This window comes from Tupaia chinensis, unplaced genomic scaffold (assembly GCF_000334495.1).
Source record: "Tupaia chinensis unplaced genomic scaffold, TupChi_1.0 Scaffold144899_1, whole genome shotgun sequence".
NCBI lineage: Eukaryota > Metazoa > Chordata > Mammalia > Scandentia > Tupaiidae > Tupaia > Tupaia belangeri.
In genome coordinates, this window is record NW_006204759.1 from 2,402,011 (window position 1) to 2,421,319 (window position 19,309).

Sequence of the window (19,309 nt, forward strand, 5' to 3'; positions counted from 1 at the left end):
GACCATGTGGGAGTCCAGTGCCCCTAACCACCATGCCACCTGCTGGCCCCCTGGCATGAGTTTTAAGCCACCGGGTCCGGGACTCGAACCACAGTCAACTACATGGGAGTCCAGCGACATAGCCATTACACTAACTGCTGGGCCCTGCAGTCCCTTTTCTCCTCTTGGGATTTAGGGCAGGCACACCCATGTGCCTGGCATGTGTTTCAACCAACCGGGTCCGGGACTCGAACCTCAATCAACAATGTGTGAGTCCAGCAATGTAACCATCATACTATCTGCTGGTCCCAACAAAGTTTTTAAAATAGCTATATCCAAACCATAAACAGATATACTAGGATAATTGATGTGACCTAAATTTAGAGGTTGGTCAGGGATAATTGGAAATATTTTTGATAAGACCAAGATTTTTTTCCCCTAGTACTTAGAAAGCTCTCTATATTGGGACCAGCAGTTGGTGTAATGCTATGTCGTTGGACTCCCACGTAGTCAACCGCAGTTCAAGTTCTGGACCCGGTGGCTTAAACTCACGTTGGGCGCGTGTACGTGCATGCCCAAGATCCCGAGAGGAGAATGGAGAAGGGATTGCAGCATGGCCATCCACCCCAGAGGGTGACTTCTTTCTCTCTCTCTCTTTCTGTCGAGCACATGCACCCTATGGCAAAAAAAAAAAAAAAAAGGAGAGAAGAGAAAAGAAAGAAAGCTCTATTATTCTAAGAATGATTCCTGAAAATGTGTTAAAATGTCCAGAATATGCTACAGCTATGTGTCTTACCAGACAAATATTGACCTATTCTGAACTTGATGTATTTCTCACCTTCAGTACTTGGTTTCCACAGAAATATGTTTTATCCTCTCCTACAAGAAGAGACAATGAGGATAACTGCAGGCAAGGCTGGCCTTTCTAAGGACCTCTGGTACAATTATAGGGGCATCTGGAGGTCCTCCTAGCAGAAAAGTCTGCCCACCAGCCTGCTGCAGATGCCTCTAGGCCTCTAGTTGTGGCATTATGCTTTGTTTAATGTAAACATCCCTTGGGAAGTAATCTAGGAAGCTTTTTATAGTTTCAGAGCATATGAATCAATCTGATTCCCGTTCACCTAACCACTCATCATGAGCAGTTTCCAGCTGGGGGCAACCTCCAGATCCTTCTTTCTCCTCTCCCAGGCCTTTGAACTCTGCCACTCTCCAAACTGTGTAGTCCTAGATGAGGACTTCAGGAGCCAAGACAGCATCAGCACAGCACGTGCCTGTCCAGGGAATGAGAAAGACTACCTCTGCCCAGAGCTTATTCTAGCTGTAAGAATTTACACCGGGGCACAATTAATCCATATCTCTAATCGCCAGTATTAATATCTGTCTCCTGGCAGGTTCCCCCAGAACATCAACAGTGCTCAGCTTAAGTGTTGGAAACAACCTGCCCCTCATACACCACTGATGGGAGAATAAATTGCTACAACCACTTTAGAAAGTAGTTTGGCAATATGTAGTAAAGCATACTTTATGCATCAGAAATTCCTTCCTTAGAAATATAAATTTAAGGGGCTGGCAGGTGGCATCGTGGTTAAGGGTGTTGGACTCCCACTTGGCTGACCGAGGTTTGAGTCCTGGACCTGGTGTCTTGCTTTCTCACTTTCTCTCTCTCTCTCTGGTCCTCTCTGGTCAAATTAAATAAATAAATAAAGTTTAATAAAATAATTATAAAGAAAAGAAATATAAATTCAAGGGGCCAGTGGGTGGTGCGGTGGTTGGGGCACTGTACTCCCATCTAGTCGGTCATGGTTCAAGTCCTGGACCCAGTAGCTCAAAACTTACTATAGGCATGCATGCCCAAAGTCCTGAGAGAAGAATGGAGGAGAAGAGAAGGGACTGCGGTGTGGCCATCCTCCCTGAGGGATGATTTCTTGCTTTGTGTTTCTCTGTCTCTCCGGCAAGTGTACATACCTTATAGCAAAAATCTCTCTCTCAAAAAAAAAAGAAGTTATCCAGGACCAGCAGGTGGCATGGTGGGTAAGGCTCTGGGAGGATGACTTCTTGCTTTCTGGCTCTCTATCTCTTTCTGTCTTTCTGGCGAGCGCATGCACCCTATAGGAAAAAACCTCTACCCACCCCCCCCCCCCAAACACCCACAGACACACTACTTCAAGTCCTGGATATGGTGGCTTGCTTTCTCACTTTCCCTGTGTGTGTGTGTGTGTGTGTGTGTGTGTGTGTCTCGCTGGTCAAATTAAAATAAATGAGTAAATAAAATTAAATAAATAATTCTTTTTTTAAAAAAAGAAAGAAAGATCCAAAAAAGCAAGCACATATGTTTACCAAAAGACAAGTCCAGAATGGACTTGGGCATTTACCCAAATGCCAGTCATGTATGTATTCACACAATGAGACTGAGCAATCTACTGCTATACACAACATGAACAAACCTCACAATCACAAAAGTGTGCAAAAGAAACCAGTCACAAAACACTACACACCAAATGATTCCATTTATAAAAACTGTAGAAATGGCTGGCTCCATGGCTTGATGGTTAAGGCAGCCAGATCCCACATGGCTGACACCACAGTTCGAGTTCTGGACCCAGGGGCTTTCTTTATTCTCAGACCTTGCAGGTTGAAAATCACACCAGGTGTGTGTGTGTGCCTGCCCAAAATCCTGAAAGGAGGGAGAAATGGAGGAGAAGGGACTATAGGGTGGCCATTCCCCATTTTTTAAAAAATATTTCACTAAAGAGAGATGATTGCTCACCTTATGAGGTGTTTAGAAGCTTTTATATCTGGGTAGAAGCCTGAAGCATCAGGGTTTTAGAGCCTGGATAGAAGGCTGGGCTGGCAAGCACATAGAGTGTCCCTGAGGCATGCACCTACTCCTGACCCTGGAGGAGGGATGGAAGTGGGGGAGCAGGTTGTTTATCTACAGCTTAAACTCAGATAGTTTGTCTCTAAAGAACAGTGTGTCTGCCTGGAAGCCCTTCTCCAGCGGAGGACAGATGAACAAACAGCATCCTATTCCTGTTCTCCCAGGCAGGACCCTTTCTCTTGGGCAGGAATCTCCACACTGATCGGTTGGTGGGTTTGGGGCATCTCTGTTCCTGGTTTCCTGTCCAAAAGGCTTGAAGCAGACTGGGCTGAAAAAATTTTGCTTCCCTGTCCCTCACATGGTCATCATCTCTGCAAGTGTCTGAAAACCCAGATCAGAGGACAAAGCCAAGCTATTTACTTGCCTGGAGACCATTGGTCAGAAATAAAATTAACATTGTCCAGGGGCCGGTGGCGTGGTGGTTAAAGGCTCTGGACTCCCACATGATTGACCGCGGTTTGAGTCCTGGACCTGATGACTTGCTTTCTCACTTTCTCCCTCACCCTCTCCCTCTCTCTCACTCTCACTCTCTGTCCCTCTCTAGTCAAATTAAAATAACTGAATGAATAAAGAAAGAAGTTAAAGAAGAAAATAATTATTTCAAAAAAATAACAATGCCCATTTGTCCACAGGTAAAGCAAATCATGGAAGAGGCTGTCACCAGGAAGTTTGTGCATGAAGACAGCAGCCACATCATTGCTCTGTGTGGTGAGTGAGTGACTGAGGGATGGTGGGAGGTGGTTTTAGAGCTGAGGGCACTGTCCTGGGCCAGGGAAAGATGAGTCCTCAGGTTTAGTAGTTCTTAAATATGACTGTAAGTCCAAATCAACTCAGAAACCTTTGAAATCTTTTTTTTTTTTAAGAATTATTTTATTTGGGACCAGCAGTTAGCATAATGGCTATGTCACTGGACTCCCATGTAGTCGACCAACAGTTCGAGTCCCAGACCTGGTGGCTTAAACTCACATTGGGCGCGTGTGCGTGCGTGCCCAAGATACCGAGAGGAGGAAGGAGGAGAAGGGATTGCTATGTGGCAATCATCCCCAGGGGGGATGATTTCTCGCTTTCTGTCTCTCTATCTCTCTGTTGAGCGCACACACCCTATAGCAAAAACCTCTACAATGCAAACAAGAGAGAAAAAAAAGAGTCCAAGATAAACCTTGCTTTAACATGAAGACGCGTGCCTTTCCCCCCCTTAATTTGCTATCAGGTGCACATGCTCCTAGATAGAAACAGAGAAAGAAAGAAATGGGAAGTGAGAAACACCTCCCCAGGAAAGATGGCCATGACATAATTCCTTTTCTTCCGTTCTCCTCTTGGGATTTTGGGCAGGCGCCAGCGGGTTTTTCAAGCTGCCAGGTCCAGCACAGTCGGGCATGTGGGATTCTGCCACCTTACTGTCAACACCACTGGCTGGCCCAACTTCTGCCTTTGAAGGAGGCAGACGTCTATACACACAGAATTTTCTTGAATTTGCAGGAAATTAACCTTCCTCTAAACTCCTTTTCTTTCTTTTTTCTTTTTTCTTTTTTAAGAGAGAGAGATTTTTGATATGGGGCACATACACTCACCAGAGAGACAGCGACAGAGAAAGAAAGTGAGAAATCCCTCTCCCTCCAGGGGATGGCCACACTGCAATCCCTTCTCCATTCTCCTCTCAAGATTTTGGGCATGCATGCACACATGCCCAGCATGAGTTTCAAGCCACTGGGTCCGGGTCTTGAACCACTGTTGCCCTGTGGGAGTCTAGCACCTTTACCATCTTACCACCTGCTAGCCCCTAAGCTCTTCTTTCTTTTTTTCTTTTTAAAGGATTTTTTTTCCCCTTAATTTGACCAGACAGGGACAAGTAAAAGGGAGAGAGTGAACGTGAGAAAGCAAGCTGCCAGGTCCAGTACTTGAACCATGGTCAGCCATGTGGGAGTCCAACGCCCTTAACCATCACACCACCTGCCGGCCCTCTTAAACTTTTTCTGAAGGAATGAGGAGCCACTTGCCGTTTCAGTGTTGTTTTTCTTAGCCTCTGAGGTGGGTGTTTGGGGTTCATGGAAAGGAGAAGAATGAGAGAGCAGATAAGGAAAGGGGTGCTTTTTGGCAGCAGCGTGGTGAGGCAGATGGAGCTGCTCTTCCATCAGTCCAACCACACATACTCGCAGGGCTCGCCAGGTGCCAGATGCTGTTCTCCATGCAAAGAAACGGCAGTGAGCAGTGACAAGATGGGGGACACGGACCAAACACACGACTGTAATATGTATGTAATAACAGGTGATAAAAGCATGAAAAAAATAAAAGAGGTGAGGCTGGATGGTGGCACAGCAGTAACACAACACCGTGAGGCTGACCCATGTAGGAGGGTTCCCAGTTTACATCCGGAGACCTTCCTGCATACGCTGAGTGCTCACATGCCCACGGTCCAAGGCTGGCTGAGGCTGGGAGTAGATCGCAGTATCAAGACCCTGATAAGGGTGTTGTAACTCTCACTCTGCCTCACTCACGGGAGAAAGAAATGCACTTTAACCAACGAAAAAGGCAGAGAGATGTAGGAGGGTGATGGAGAGGTGGCTTGTGAGCAGTCTGAGTGGCAGACTGAGGTTTGGATCCTGGTACAGTTTGGACGTGTTTTTTAACATCTACCACCTGCAATTTTCTTCTCAAAAACAGGGTACTGACTTCCACTTCAAGGGATTTTTGTGGGAATTGAGTTGATGCATGTGAACATTGATTCCTAGTATCATAAGAGCTCAAAAAACATTTTGATCTCCTCCTTTGGCTGTTGAAGTCAAAGCTAGGTTTACATGAGTTGTGTTCCCACCATCTCCCTTTTGGACATGTCTCCCCAGAGCTTTGAGATGATTCCCAAGCTTACAGGGAAGCAGCCCGATCTCACCTTTTCTCAGCAGAACCTATGCTAGAGATAAAACTTAGGCTTCAGGATTGTCTTACAGTGAGTAGCTTTGACGAGTAATAGAACTCTACCTCTTCCCACCCATGCTGTGTTCTTTTGATGGCAGTCAGTGTCTGTCATTGTCACCAGAAGGACCTTATGGGCAGCTCTGTTAGGCATGACTTTGGGAAAGCACACACACTAGAGAAAACGGAATAAAACAGTGCAAGCATTTTGTGCATGGGCATCATGCGTAGACACCTGTGGGCAGGAGGCCGGCTATGTGTCCCACATTCAGGTCATTAGAGTGAGAAAAACTGTCATCTCTTTTCCCACCAGTCCAGGAGCCCCCACGAAACGGTGAGACTTTTGCTTTGTCTTCTGCCTGGAAGTCCAGGGCTCTCTCCAGCAAACAGGGATAGTACACGCAAAAGAAATGACCCCTGTTCTCAGCCTATTTCAGTTGCAAAAAAGAACAAGCCCCCAAGTCTCCAGGATTCTACATTCAGCCTGGGAACAAGAGGAGTTCTGTTTTACCAGTGGGCCCCAGAGATGCCTCAGGTCTACCAGAACTAACTGGTTTTTTTTTTTTTTTTTTTCATTGCCAGAGGGTGTGCATGCTTGCCAGAGAGAAAGAGAGGAAGAATCCCGAAAGGGCTATGGTCACATCACAGTCTCTTCTCCATTTCTCCCCTCTTCGGGATTTGGGGCACACACATGTACCCAGTGTTTTTTTTTGTTGTTGTTTGTTTGTTTGTTTTTTGAGAGGTGTTTTTGCTATAGGACACGTGCGCTCTCCAGACAGACAGAGAGAGACAGAGAGACAGAAAGCGAGAAATCACCACCGAGGGGAGATGGCCACGCAGCAATCCCTTCTCCATTCTCCTCTCGGGATCTTGGGCACGCACGCACACGCGCCCGGCGTGAGTTTAAGCCACCAGGTTCGGGACACGAACCGCGGTCGACTACGTGGGAGTCCAGCGACATAGCCATTACACTAACTGCTGGACCAGCCAGTGTATTTTTTCAAGCCACTGCAGCCAGGACCATGGTCAGCCATCTGAGATCCAGGTCCCTCACTAGGCTACAGGGCTGGCCCCTCCCCATACAGGCTTTTAAAAAAATTATTTAATTTTTATTCATTATTATTATTATTTTTAACGTGATGAGAGAGAGAGGGAAAGAAAGCAAATCTCCAGGTGCAGGGACTTGAACTGTCGGCCATGTGAGAGTCCAGCACCTTAACCTCCATGCCACCTGCCAGCTCCAGCCCACCTGCACAAACTTAAATGCCTGCAGGGTCAGCCAAGAAATGTTCTCAAGGAAAGCTGGCTGGATGTGAGACAATAGGCAGTGACAGGGTCTGGGAGGACCTGGATGGTGTTTGCCCGGTATGAAGAGGGGCAGCCACTGTTTGGTTCCTGCAAGATGTGGACCCAGGCTTCCTGTGGCTCATTTTATTTGACGAGAAGCTAGAAGTCTGGGGTTTTATATAAAATTTCTTACTTTTTACATGCTGACAACTAATTCTCATTTTTTAAAAATTGTGTGGGCCGAACAAAAGGCATCTGCAAGCCTCTGCCAATTCGCTGCCTCTGCCTTGGCCTCGGCACCTAGTTACTGGGGAGAACGTGAAGGAGGGGTGCCAGCAGTATCGGGCTAAGGCAAGCTGGGCCATCGGAAGCCCACAGAAAATGCTTTACCAAAACTGGGGCTCAGTAGTAAAGTCAATCCCTGTTTGAGTTCAAAATAAAATTGGTTTAGGGAGTGATTAGCAGCCTCATTTTTTCCACCTACAAGCCATTTCCATGCATCACACAGTGGAATCATCATCAGGGGATCTCATGGAGAGGGGAGGAAAGACTAGATATATATTAATAGAAATCACCACCCTGCATCAGTCTCCCTCACCCCCTGGAAAAACGCTCAGAGGTGCATTTCTGTCTGAAGTAGATCCAGACATACGCTGGGTCTTGCTGGGTCCTAAACCACATCCAGAATTCAGCTTCGTTTTGGGAGAAATGGAAGCACAGAGGCATTTACAGAGGGACCACATTCCTTAGAGCTAGCAGGACACTGGGACTTGACTTCTTGCCTTCTCACAGGCCCTCTGTTCATGGCAGAGGAGCGCTAGACGGTGACTTAGAAGGGGTACTAAAAAAAGTTACGCTTCTTGGGACCAGCAGTTAGCGTAATGGCTATGTCGCTGGACTCCCACGTAGTCAACCGCGGTTCGCGTCCTGGACCCAGTGGCTTAAAACTCACGCTGGGCACGTGTGCGTGCGTGCCCAAGATCTGGAGAGGAGAATGGAGGAGAAGGGATTGCGGTGTGGCCTTCCCCCCTGGGGGGTGATTTCTCGCTTTCTGTCTCTCTGTCTCTCTCTCTCTGTCTGATGAGTGCACGTGCCCTATAGCAAAAAAGCCTCTTCAAAAAAAAAAAAAAAAAGTTAAGCTTCTCTGAACTTCCTTTAAATATATTTAAACTAGAAACAGAACCTAACTAGAGAGTCTTATAAATGGAACTGAGGAAGCCCTAGGTCATGACCTGGCCCTGGGCAAATTCGGAAAAGCTGCAGCCAGATCCCTGTTACTATTACCCAGGAGTAGTAAGACTCCCAGGGCTGGCGACAGGTGTGTTTGTTGAGTGTTTGCAGTGATTCCTCTAAACCTGTCTGTCCAGATGCCAGTCAGACCCCTGCAGTTGGCAACCTGGCCTGCAAGGAAGCTTTGCTGGCAAACCTGGCTGGCCAGGAGTGGGCCTCCAGCTGTCCTGCTTCCATAGAGTGTGGCTGGCAGCGCTGCTCTGCTGCTCTGCTGCGGCCTCCTTTGACCCCAGGCCAGAGACCCTCCCACTGGTATAGCTAAGGCCTGGAGATAGGTTCAAAACTACCCCTGTGGGAGAGGAATCCTTTTTTAGGTTTTTGCCATAGGGCACATGCACTTTCCAGAGAGAAGAGGGAAAGTGAGAAATCACTCCCCCAGGGGACAACCACACTGCAATCCCTTCTCCCTTCTTTTGGGATTTTGGGTATGGGCGCACACATGCCCGGTGTGATTTTCAAGCCACTGGGTCAGGACTCGAACTGTGTTTGGCTGTGTGGGAATCCAGCCACCTTAACCAGCACACCATCTATTGGCCCCCATTTTTTTTTTCTCCTTTTTTTGCTATAGGACACATGAGCTCTCTAGAGATGGAAAGGGAAAGTGAGAAGGCACCCACACACACCCCCCCCAAGGGGATGGCCACACCACAATCCTTTCTCCTTCCTTCTGTTGGAATTTGGGACATGTGTGCATATGCTCCGGGCATGTTTATCAAGCCGCAGGACAGGGACTCGGTCTGTTCAGTCAGCCATGTGGGATCCAGCTGCCTTAACCTCTGTACCACCTGCTAGCCTGCATTTTGCTCCATGGTCTTTGATTTTTTTCAGTCTTATGTAAAGATTTACGGTTGAATCAAATTAATGCTTCATTTTTCCCCTGTGGCTTTATGAACAGACCCCTGGGGGTAAGCTGGTATCTTCTGCCAACCCTGACACTAGAGGAGAAAACGCTTTTACCTCATGCTTGTCAGCCGGGCATTCCAGGTGAGGGTTGAACAGCAAATTGCCCCAAGTTGCACTTTTGAACTTCACTTCTGTGATAGTAATACCTGTGCTTAAGGAAGGCCTGGATGTTTTGCCATCAGGGGATCTGAGGTCACTTAACGCATCAACTCGTGAGCCTTGGAGAAGCCATTGTTTCTCTGGGCCTGCCCTCCTACGCTGACTCAGATCCGGCTCAGATCCCAGAGTCTCTGCCTCGCAGTGTTTCTGTTTACTCTGCTTTTATTGGGCACTGAGGTTGAATTTTAACCTTTGATGGCTAGAGCATGTTTACAGGGCCAAAGAGAGGTTCTGGCCTGGCAGAGCAGGTTCTTAGATTTAATATTGTCTATACACACACACACACACACACACACACACACACACACACACACACACCTTCTAGGCATAAGGGTGGGGCCCAGGCTAGACCTATGAGCCACCCTCCCTGGGTCTCCAGGTTCGGTGCCTTCCTGTACGCAGCTGGGTCAACCTGAGGGTTGCCTCAGGCTGAGGTTGAGCTGTAATGGGAGACGGGGGTGGAGTCTGCAGAACTGGGAATAACAGCAGGCTTTATTAACCAGCTCCCTGTTGCTAAGCAGCTTTCATTAGCCAGAAGGTCTGCCCTGAAGTGAGTGCCTTGGGGGAATGGCAAGGAGATGCTAATGAGCTGGGAGAGGAGCAGGTGCTAGGGAAGGCTTGCTTCCCACCTGGGGTGCTGCAGCCAGAGAGATTTCAACACATACTGAGATTCAGACTCCAGGCAGTTTCAGCCTGTCTCATTTTAGTAAAAGGGATTCCTCCTGCTTCCCACCTGCACAAAAGGAGTAGCTTATTCTCAGGCTATCTGGCTTCTGCCTTCCATCCAGAAATGATCAAATAGGAAGGAGGGTCCTCTAGGTCCCTAACTCTACTTCGAGGGCATGGCTGAGGGCCATGGTGGTCATCGCTGAGACTTAGGAGTCTGACAGACCTGGATTCACATCCTGGCTGTGTCACTGTGTAACCCTAGCCCAGCATGTTGTTCTAGGTGTTCAATAATGTACTTTGTTCTTTTTTTGGGGGGGAGAGTTTTTGCTATAGGGCACATGCACTAGCCAGAAAGACAGACAGAGACAGAAAGAAAGGGAGAAATCACTCCCTAGGAGGGATGGCCATGCTGCAATCCCTTCTCCGTTCTCCTCTCGGGATCTTGGGCAGGCATGCACATGTGCCTGGCGTGAGTTCATGCCACCGGTTCCAGACTCAAACCGCAGTTGAGGACATAGGAGCCCAGCAACATAGCCATTAGACCAACTGCTGGTCCCCCTACTTCGTTCTTGAAAGTGTTACCTTAGAACCTTCCCCAGGATTCCATCTGGGAATCCAATTTTCTGGAAGTTTGGAACATTTGGACAATCAGGAAAATGTGAACTGTAGGAATTCACTCAAGAAATTTGATAATATTGGGCCAGCAGGTGGCGTGGTGGTTAAAGACACTGGACTCCCACATGGACAACTGTGGTTTGAGTCCTGGACCTGGCAGCTTGATTTCTCACTTTCTCTCTCTTGCTCGCTCTCACTCTGTCCCTCTCTGATCAAATTAAAAATTAAATAAATAATATTGAATAAAATAATTATTTAAAAAGAAATTCGACAATATTAAGGAATTATTGTTGATGTCTTAGATGCAAAAGAAAGGTGTATATTCTTTTCAAGAGTTCTTATCTTTTAGAGCTACATATTGAAGTGTTCATAGGTAAAAATGCAATATCTAAAGTTTGCTTCAGAATAATATAGGGGATCGGGGCCGGCAGGTGGCATGATGATTAGGGACACGACTCCCACATGGTTGACTGCAATTGGAGTCTCAGACCTGGCAGTTGGCTTTCTCCCTTTCCCTTTCTCTTTCTCTCTCTCTCTGCTCAAAATTTAAATAAATTAATTAAATTAAATTAAATATTTTTTTTTAAATATAGGGATCGGAGCCAACAGGTGGCATGATGGTTAAGGCGCTGGACACCCACATGGTCAACCACGGTTTTGAGCCCTAGACACAGCAGCTCAGAAATCACTCCAAGCTTGTGTATGTGCATGACCAAAATCCTGAGAGGAGAATGAAGGAAGAGAGATTGCAGAGTGGCCATTACCCCCAGGGAGTGATTTCTCACTTTCCCTTTCACTCTCTCTCTCTCAATGCCTCTGGCAAGCACATGTGTCCTATGGCAAAAACCTAAAAAAAGCCAACAACAACAAAGCTGTGAAAAAGATCCAAGGGTAATAGGGGGAAAAGTTGCTAGTGTTATGGCAGAAATAAAACTGGTCATGACTTGATCAATTGCTTAGTTGGGTAATGGGCACATGAGGGTTCATTATACATCGTGTTACTTTTTTGTATATTTGGAATTTTCCATAATGACTGTTTTTTTTGTTTGTTTTTTGTTTTTTTAAGAGGAGGAAAGAGTGAGAAGAAGAAGAGATAGGAACAGCAAATACAGACAACTTTCTGGAGAAATTTTACATAAAGGGTAGTAGCTAGATGGGGCAATACCTGAGTGGAGGTGTAGGGCCAAGGAAGGTGGTGGCGGAGGTATTTTTAATCTGGAGGAATTACAGAATGTTTCTATTCAAATGAGAAATACCTGGCAGGGGAAAACTGAACACATAGGAAGGAGAAGGAATGTCTGCTGGAGTGATGCCCTTGGAAAGGTGGAAGGGGGGCCGAGTGGTGACAGAGCAGTAAAACACGACACTCTGCTGGTAGATTGTGGGAGGTTGCCAGTACCTGGAGGCCTCCCTGAGTATGCTAGGTATACACATGCCCATGATCCAGGCCAGCTGAGGTTGGGAGTGGATGGCAGCATCAAGACCATATCAGGGGTGTGGTATCTCGGTCTTTCTTCCTCTTTCTCTATGTCTCACTCATGGAGGAAATAAGTGAGCTTTGAGATTATGGTGAACCGAGCTGGGCTCCAGTGTACAGGAGAAACAGGTGGCTTTCCAGACCATCCATCGGTAATGGAGGGAAGGCAGGGGATGGGCGTGAAGCAGAGGGAGGAGAGGCACTCGTGTCCATTGATTGCCTTCGGGGTACCTGAGTGATCACAGGCCCTTTTCACACTTGCGTATGCTGTGCTTTATTATTATTATTTTTAAAAGAACCATTTTATTTATTTATTTGAACTTGATCAGAGAGGGACAGAGTAAGAGAGAGAGGAAGAGAGAGAGAGAGAAAGCAAGCCACCAAGTCTGGGACTTGAATCATGGACCTGTAGCCCCATGACATTTAGCTCCTACGTGGGAGTCCAGCACCTTTAACCACCAAGCCACCCGCCGGCCCCTGCTGTTGCTTTCTGTCATCCAGCATTCACTAAGGTGGACTCTCTTATTTTCCCTAATTATAGCTTGAAGCTCAGAGAGTTTTAGCGACTGACCCAAAGCCCCATGGCTAGTAAGGAGAGAAGCCAGTGTTTGAACTCAGATCTCAGTTGCTCCAGAGTTGTGCTGCCCAGGGATTGGTCTGCCCATGAGGCCTACCTAGGAGTGGGGACTGGAGAAAAGGGGTCGTAGAGGCAGAGCTGGTCTTTGTGGAGACACAGCTCTGGTCATAAACAGTAGGCTCGTGGTTTCCACAGGCACTCCGGGGGAGAGTGGGTCCCTTGCCACACTAGGGGAGTGTGCTCACACCTGTCTCCTGTGGGAGAGACTGGCCCTGGTCTGCACCCCTGGAAAGCCACCAGGAATGCTGTGAATGTAGACCTGTCCCACATCCCCAGCAAGCAAGGAAAATGGGTACGTGTGGCATGGATTTCATTTCTCTCACCTTAGTTCCAGAAAATCAGGGCAGTTCTTCCTCTGTCCAATCAGAGTCTAGGTAGGAATGTTGCTTTCTGATTTGTGCGAGAGTGAACGTCCCCCAAAGTTGAAGTAAACAGCCTATGTTACCAGTGCAGGCTGAGAAAAAAAAATGTACCCTAGTTTCCATAGAAATGCTCAATCTGGGGGCCAGGAAGCGACATGGTGGTGAGGTAACTAGACCCACAAGGGAAAGGTTTGTATCCTGGGACCTTCCCCAGCATGCTGGGTGTGGGTGTGCCTGGGATCCAGGCTTGGGGGTGCATCATGGTATGAAGACCTCAGAATGTGCTGACTCTGTCTCTATTTCTTACTCTGTCTCTCACATGAAAGAAATAAGTAAGCAAAGTTTAAATAAATAAATGCAGGCATGCTCATTCTTTTCTTAAATTAATTTTTCATTTGTTCATTCATTTATTTTAATTTGACTAGAGAGAGACAGATAGAGAGAGGGACAGTGAGAAAGCAAGCCTCCAGGTCTGGGACTTGAACCATGGTCAGCCATGTGGGAGTGTCCAGCGCTTTAACCACCATGCCACTTGCTGGTCCCAGTGAGCATGCTCATTCTGAGTGGAGGAAGCCGTTACAGGTTCCTAGGTGGAGACAGCTAGTCAGACAAGTGGGGAGGGGAGGAGCAGAGCATATGGGGCAGTGCCTCCCACCTCGCCTGCTCCACGGAACACTGACTTTCTCTGTTGGCCTTTGGAGTAAAGCACACGCACCTCTCCTGAGTTCTTATCCTGAAAAGAGGTCGCCCATCTCACCATTCCTTTGCTCCTCTCCTGGCAGTCTCAGTGCCATTCTCCAGGGACTTATCCATGGCATTCAGCTTTTGAAACTTACAGCCCGAGTGGTGTTTCCCAAAGCTTCAGGACCAGAACAGGCCACCTGTGGCTGATGGCTCTACCCACACTTTCCTCACTCGGTTCTCTAGGGTAGCTACAAGTGAACTCCCCCATGGCACAGAAGGCAGCTGGCAGAAGGGGTGAAATCAGCCAGAGCAGGCTTCTCTTGCACACCTGCCCTCCTCCCATTCCCATTCCCACGTCCAGACCCTCTCGGCTGAGCAACTTGGGCCCAGCTTCAGGTTAGGCTCTGCTAACTATGGTTGTGTCTCTGTACCTCAACGAAACTGGGCTAATCCTCTGATGTCCATTCAGTGGGTCCCTCTGTTATAAGGCTAAATTTTAACTAAACATTTAAAGGTTTTGTTTTTTAAATAAAGATTCTTTTTAAAAAAATTATTTTCTTTAACTTTATTTATTTATTTTTAAAATTTGACCTGAGAGGGAGAGAGCGCGCACGCATGTGCGTGCGCGCGCACGAGAGAGAGAGAGAAAGCAAGAAAGCAATCCTCCAGGTACGGGACTTGAACCGCAGTTGACCATGTGGGAGTCTAGCACCCTTAACCACCACACCACCAGCCAGCCCCAACTTTTAGAGTTTTTAAAAATTATTTATTAAACTTTATTTATTCATTTATTTTTAATTTGACAGAGAGAGAGAAAGGCAGAGGGAAGTGAGAAAGCAAACCACCAGATCCAGGACTTGAACCATGGTGAGCTATGTGGGAGTGTCCAGCACCTTAACCACCATGCCACCTGCTGGTCCCCAAGAGTTTTTTAATACTAATTTTTTAAAAAAATAGCATTGGGCCAGCAGGTGACATGGTGATGAAGGTTCTGGACTCCCACATGGCTGACTGTGGTTCAAGTCCTGGACTTGGTGGCTTGCTTTCTCACTTGCCCTTTCTCTCTATATGTCTGTCTCTGGTCAAATTAAAAATAATAATAATAACAAATAAAATTTTTAAAAGACAGCACTATGGGCCAGCAGGTGTTGTGGTAGTTAAGATGCTGAACTCCCACATGACTGACTGTGGTTTGAGTCCCAGTCTCACTAGCTTGAAAATCATGCCAGGTGCATGTGTGTGCATGCCCAAAATCCCAGGGGGAGAATAGAGGAGAAGAGCATCTCCCCTTGGGGATTTCCCTCTCACTGTCTTTGTCTGTGTCTCTCCTGGCAAGTGCACGTGCCCTATGTCAAAAACCTTTATAAAAATTTTTTTAAAACCATAGCATTCTTTGATCATCCCACCCTTTTTATAATTGAAAGGTATCATGCAATCATACCGTTCTGCATCTTGCTTTTGGAGAGCTTTCCATTAGTTCCTAGAGAGCATCCTCACTCTGGCAGAATTGCCTGGTATTCTGCTGAAGGAAATGTGTCCTATTTAGTTAACCTGCCCCCTATTGATAGACACATGGATGCTTTCCAGCTGTTTGCTGTTATCACCAAGTAATTGTGCAGTGGTATCTGTACACAGAAAAGGAGTTACTAGGTCGGAGGTTATTTGTGAAGTCAGTAGTGCCAAATTGCCTGGTCACACCATCCAGCCCTCCCGTCAGCCATGTATGAGCAGATTCAGCAGCTTCCCAAGTCTCATCCACCTCTGTCTTCCCAAGTGTCCTCTATCCTCAACTGGGCTACTTGGAATGGTTAAGTCAACATCTAAAGAGCTGAAGGTGGGCGCTGTATACGATTTCTTTCTTTTTTAAAAAAAATATTATTTTATTGATTAATATTATTTTTTAATTTGACCAGAGAGAGAAGGAAGGTGAGAAAGCAAGCTGCCAGGTCCAGGACTCAAACCATGGTCGGCCAGTGGAAGTCAAGCACCTTAACCATCACGCCACCTGCCACCACCCTCGATAGGATTTCATTAGCACTTGTGGGCTCCAACCTCATGTAGCATTTTTTTTTGTGGGGGAGGAGAAGTTTTTGCTATAGAGTACATGCGCTTGCCAGAGAGACAGAGAGAGACAGAGAGACAGAAAGCAAGAAATCCCCTGCTGAGGAGATGGCCATGCCACAATCCCTTTTCCTCCATTCTCCTCTCATTCTCCTCTCAGGATCTTGGGCATGCACGCACACGTGCCCAGCATGAGTTTAAGCCACCAGGTCCGGGACTTGAACTGCGGTAGACTACATGAGAGTCCAGTGGTGTAGCCATTATACCATCTGGTCCCTCATGTAGCATTTTTTAAGTTCCATAACTTAAGGGACTTGCGGGGCACATCAGAGGCTAGTGAGGATGAGTCCTAGGACTAGTCTGGGCCTATGGTTCCCACCCTTCCTTTGGGAAGATGGCACCAGACATTTGGCGGGATGTCCTTAGCAAGGTGCTGGAGTTAAATTTAGTTACACTCCCACCTACTCAGAGTTCAGTTCCCTGAGCCTTCCTGTCAGTGGAATGGTGTGAGACAGTGGAATAAAGAAGGTACCCCAGGCTCATCTAGCCCAAATTCCAAAGGCCACTAGAAGACCAGGCAGGTGGGCAGAGGCCAGACATTGGCTCAGTGCTAATGTAGCTGGGCCGACAGAGGGGGGTCTGAGGCTCAGGGCCTGAGGCTGGGGGCGGATCACAGTGTGAGGACCCTGTTAGTGGTGCCTATCTCTGTCTTCCTCACTCATGTAAGAAATTAAAAAAAAAAAAAAAGATGACTCGGTTTGGCAGCAAGAGGATTGTGTTTGCTAAATCATGTTCTCTATTCCTCTGTTTTGATTCATTTGCTCAAACCTTTACACCCCAAGCAGGGTTGGTTTTTATTAATTAGTACATAGTCTTCTTATGAAACAAGCAGATGATACCAGGGTTGTCGCCTTGTTATGGTACATCCAGAGTAGCTGTAGGTGGTGCCAGCCCACTGGGACAGGTGGTCTCGAAGGCTTCAGGGCTGGGGACCCAGGGTCCAGACAGATCAGATAGCAGGGGATAGGTTCAACTTTAGCTCTGTGGGCATCCTGCCATGGCTGTCTACCATAGGGGTAGGTTCATGGCAGGAGACCTGAGACAGGAGGAGGAGGAAGGCCCTTGAGTTCTGCTTGGTGTTCTGGGCTTTCAGTCAGGAAAGGAGAATAAGCACAGAGCTTTATGTGGACCTCTCTCTGGGGAGAATATGTGACAGTCCCAGCTCGATGTGTCTGCGAGAGGCCTTCCCCGAGGGGCCAGTTTAGGAGGAGCGCTAGATATTGTCACTGATGGCTCTGCAGCAGTCGAGTGCAGTATTCACTGTGTATCGTCTATCGGGAGAGAGAGAGAGAGTCTTTTAGTGTCAGTCAGTGGGAATGTCTGGGTTTCTGTTCAATTCAAAAGTCTTGAGTTCATAATTTTTGTTGGGGAGGATGTCAGGTGCCCTCTTTTAAAAGCTGAAAGTCGTGGATCCTCTATCTATAAAAAAAATAAAAGCACTCAACTAAGCCTTCTAGAGCATGACAACAATCTGTATGCAGATTGCATCCAATTTCTGGTGATCTTCCTCCGGAGTCCCAGAACCCCCTTAGGATAGTAGTGGTTCTCAGCTATTAGCGTTGCTATTGTTGTTTGGTCTACAGTGCTGCACCCAGGAACGTTTTCTTTCTATTTTTTTTTTTAACTTTACTTATTTTTTTCCAGTTTGATCAGAAAGAGAGAGAGAGGGAAAGCGAGAAAGCAAGCCATCAGGTCCAGGACTCGAACTGTGGTCAGCCATGTGGGAGTTCAGCACCTCTACACTATGCCACCTGCTGACCCCCTACCCCAGTAACATTTTCTAAGCTACTTGCTGATTCTCAGTGGGGAGGGTGTCTCCTGTGGGAATGGGGAAGGGCAAGTGTAGTTTGAGCAATCACTGGCCCGGGAGCCCATAGAACTGGGTCAAGAATACTTGGCCTGATGAGTCGTTTATTTTGCTTGGAAAGTCTGAGGACGAGAGGGATTTCTCCTTCCCCAGACATTACATGGCACCTTGCCTGGGTCTCACAGAAGGAACTTAGGAGCCCTGGGGTAAGCAGGGGAGGCTGGGCGTGATGTTTAGGCTTCTCTCAGTATTCCCAGCTTGCAGTAATTGCTGAGGAGCATTTCTGCTTACCAGAAGATGCCTTGTGCCTGAGCTGGGGCGAGGCCAAGCGGGATGGGAGTGCCTGTGGCCTCACCCAGCTCCCTGGCCTGTCTGCCTTTGCTGTCGCCTAGGGAAGGTGGGAAGGCTAATGACTCATTATCCCTGCAATTAGTCACATCACCAAGGCACATGATTCCCTGCAGGACTGGTGCCACCTGCTGCCACTCTGGCTCTGTTCAGTGCTGCTTTCTCTACTCTGATGGGGAGTGCAACTCCAGGAAATGGTCACCGCCTTCCCACAGGCACCAGCTTGTAGCTGTGGCAGTCCCAGGACCAAGCGGGAACATATGTTTCCCTCGCCTTCACCTCAGGGCCACACATGGAGAAGAGTATGTGGGCATTTAAGCCAGAGATTTCCCCACGTGCCCATACACACATGATATGTGTAGATGCATCTGTGTACAGACACATGTGCCCACAGACTGGGAACACACCGTGAAGGAGGGGCTGTGCCCTGTGAAATACAACCTCCAAGACCAGCAGGGAGGAGCTCCAGCAGGAAGCTCTCAAGAGAACGAGGGGTTTACCTGTCCCCTCCCCATGGGGAAGTGCTTTTTCCACCAATGCCTCCTCGCATCTCCAAACACACCGGGAGGTGGTGAAAGGGGCTCAGGCCAGGGTTTGAGGCCCTGAGTCTAGTCTTGGCTCTACAATTATGCAACTATGATTAAATCCCTTCTCCAGGGACCAGCAGATGGCCTAATGGTTACATCGCTGAACTCCCACGTAATTGACTGCAATTCAAGTCCTGGAGCCAGAATGCTTGAAACTCGCACCATATGTGTGTCCAGGCATGCCCCAAATCCTGAGAGGAGAATGGAAGAGAAAGGATCAGAGCATGGCCACCCCCCAGGGGGATGTCTCATTTTCTGTCTCTGTCTCCAGTGAGCGCATGCCCCCTATAGCAAAAATCTCTCTTAAAAAAATAAAATCCCAGTTTCTGGGGCCGGCAGATGGCATGGTGGTTAAGGGGCTGGACCCCTACATGGCAGACCAAGGTTTGCATCCCGGGCCTGGCAGTGCTTGCTTTCTCACTTTCTCTCTCCCTCTCTCTCTCTTTCTCTCTCTTGTCCCTTTCTGGTCAGATTAGAAAGAAAGGAAGGAAGTTAGTTAAAATAATTCTTTTTTTTTTTTTTGGAGAGGTTTTTGGTATAGGGTGTGTGCGCTCGCCAGACAGACAGAGAGACAGAAAGCGAGAAATCACTCCCCG

At 47.5% G+C, this 19,309-nt stretch overlaps 1 protein-coding gene across 2 annotated transcripts in view; it reads left to right on the top strand.

Moving 5' to 3' along the window:
* SGSM2 (small G protein signaling modulator 2) overlaps positions 1–19,309 on the top strand; it is a 46,522-nt gene that overhangs the window by 3,746 nt on the left and 23,467 nt on the right. For both annotated transcript variants that reach the window (XM_006167558.2, XM_027767905.1), the window contains exon 2: positions 3,490–3,565. In XM_006167558.2, the coding sequence (XP_006167620.1) occupies positions 3,490–3,565 (76 nt within the window). The remainder of the gene's footprint in view (positions 1–3,489; positions 3,566–19,309) is intronic.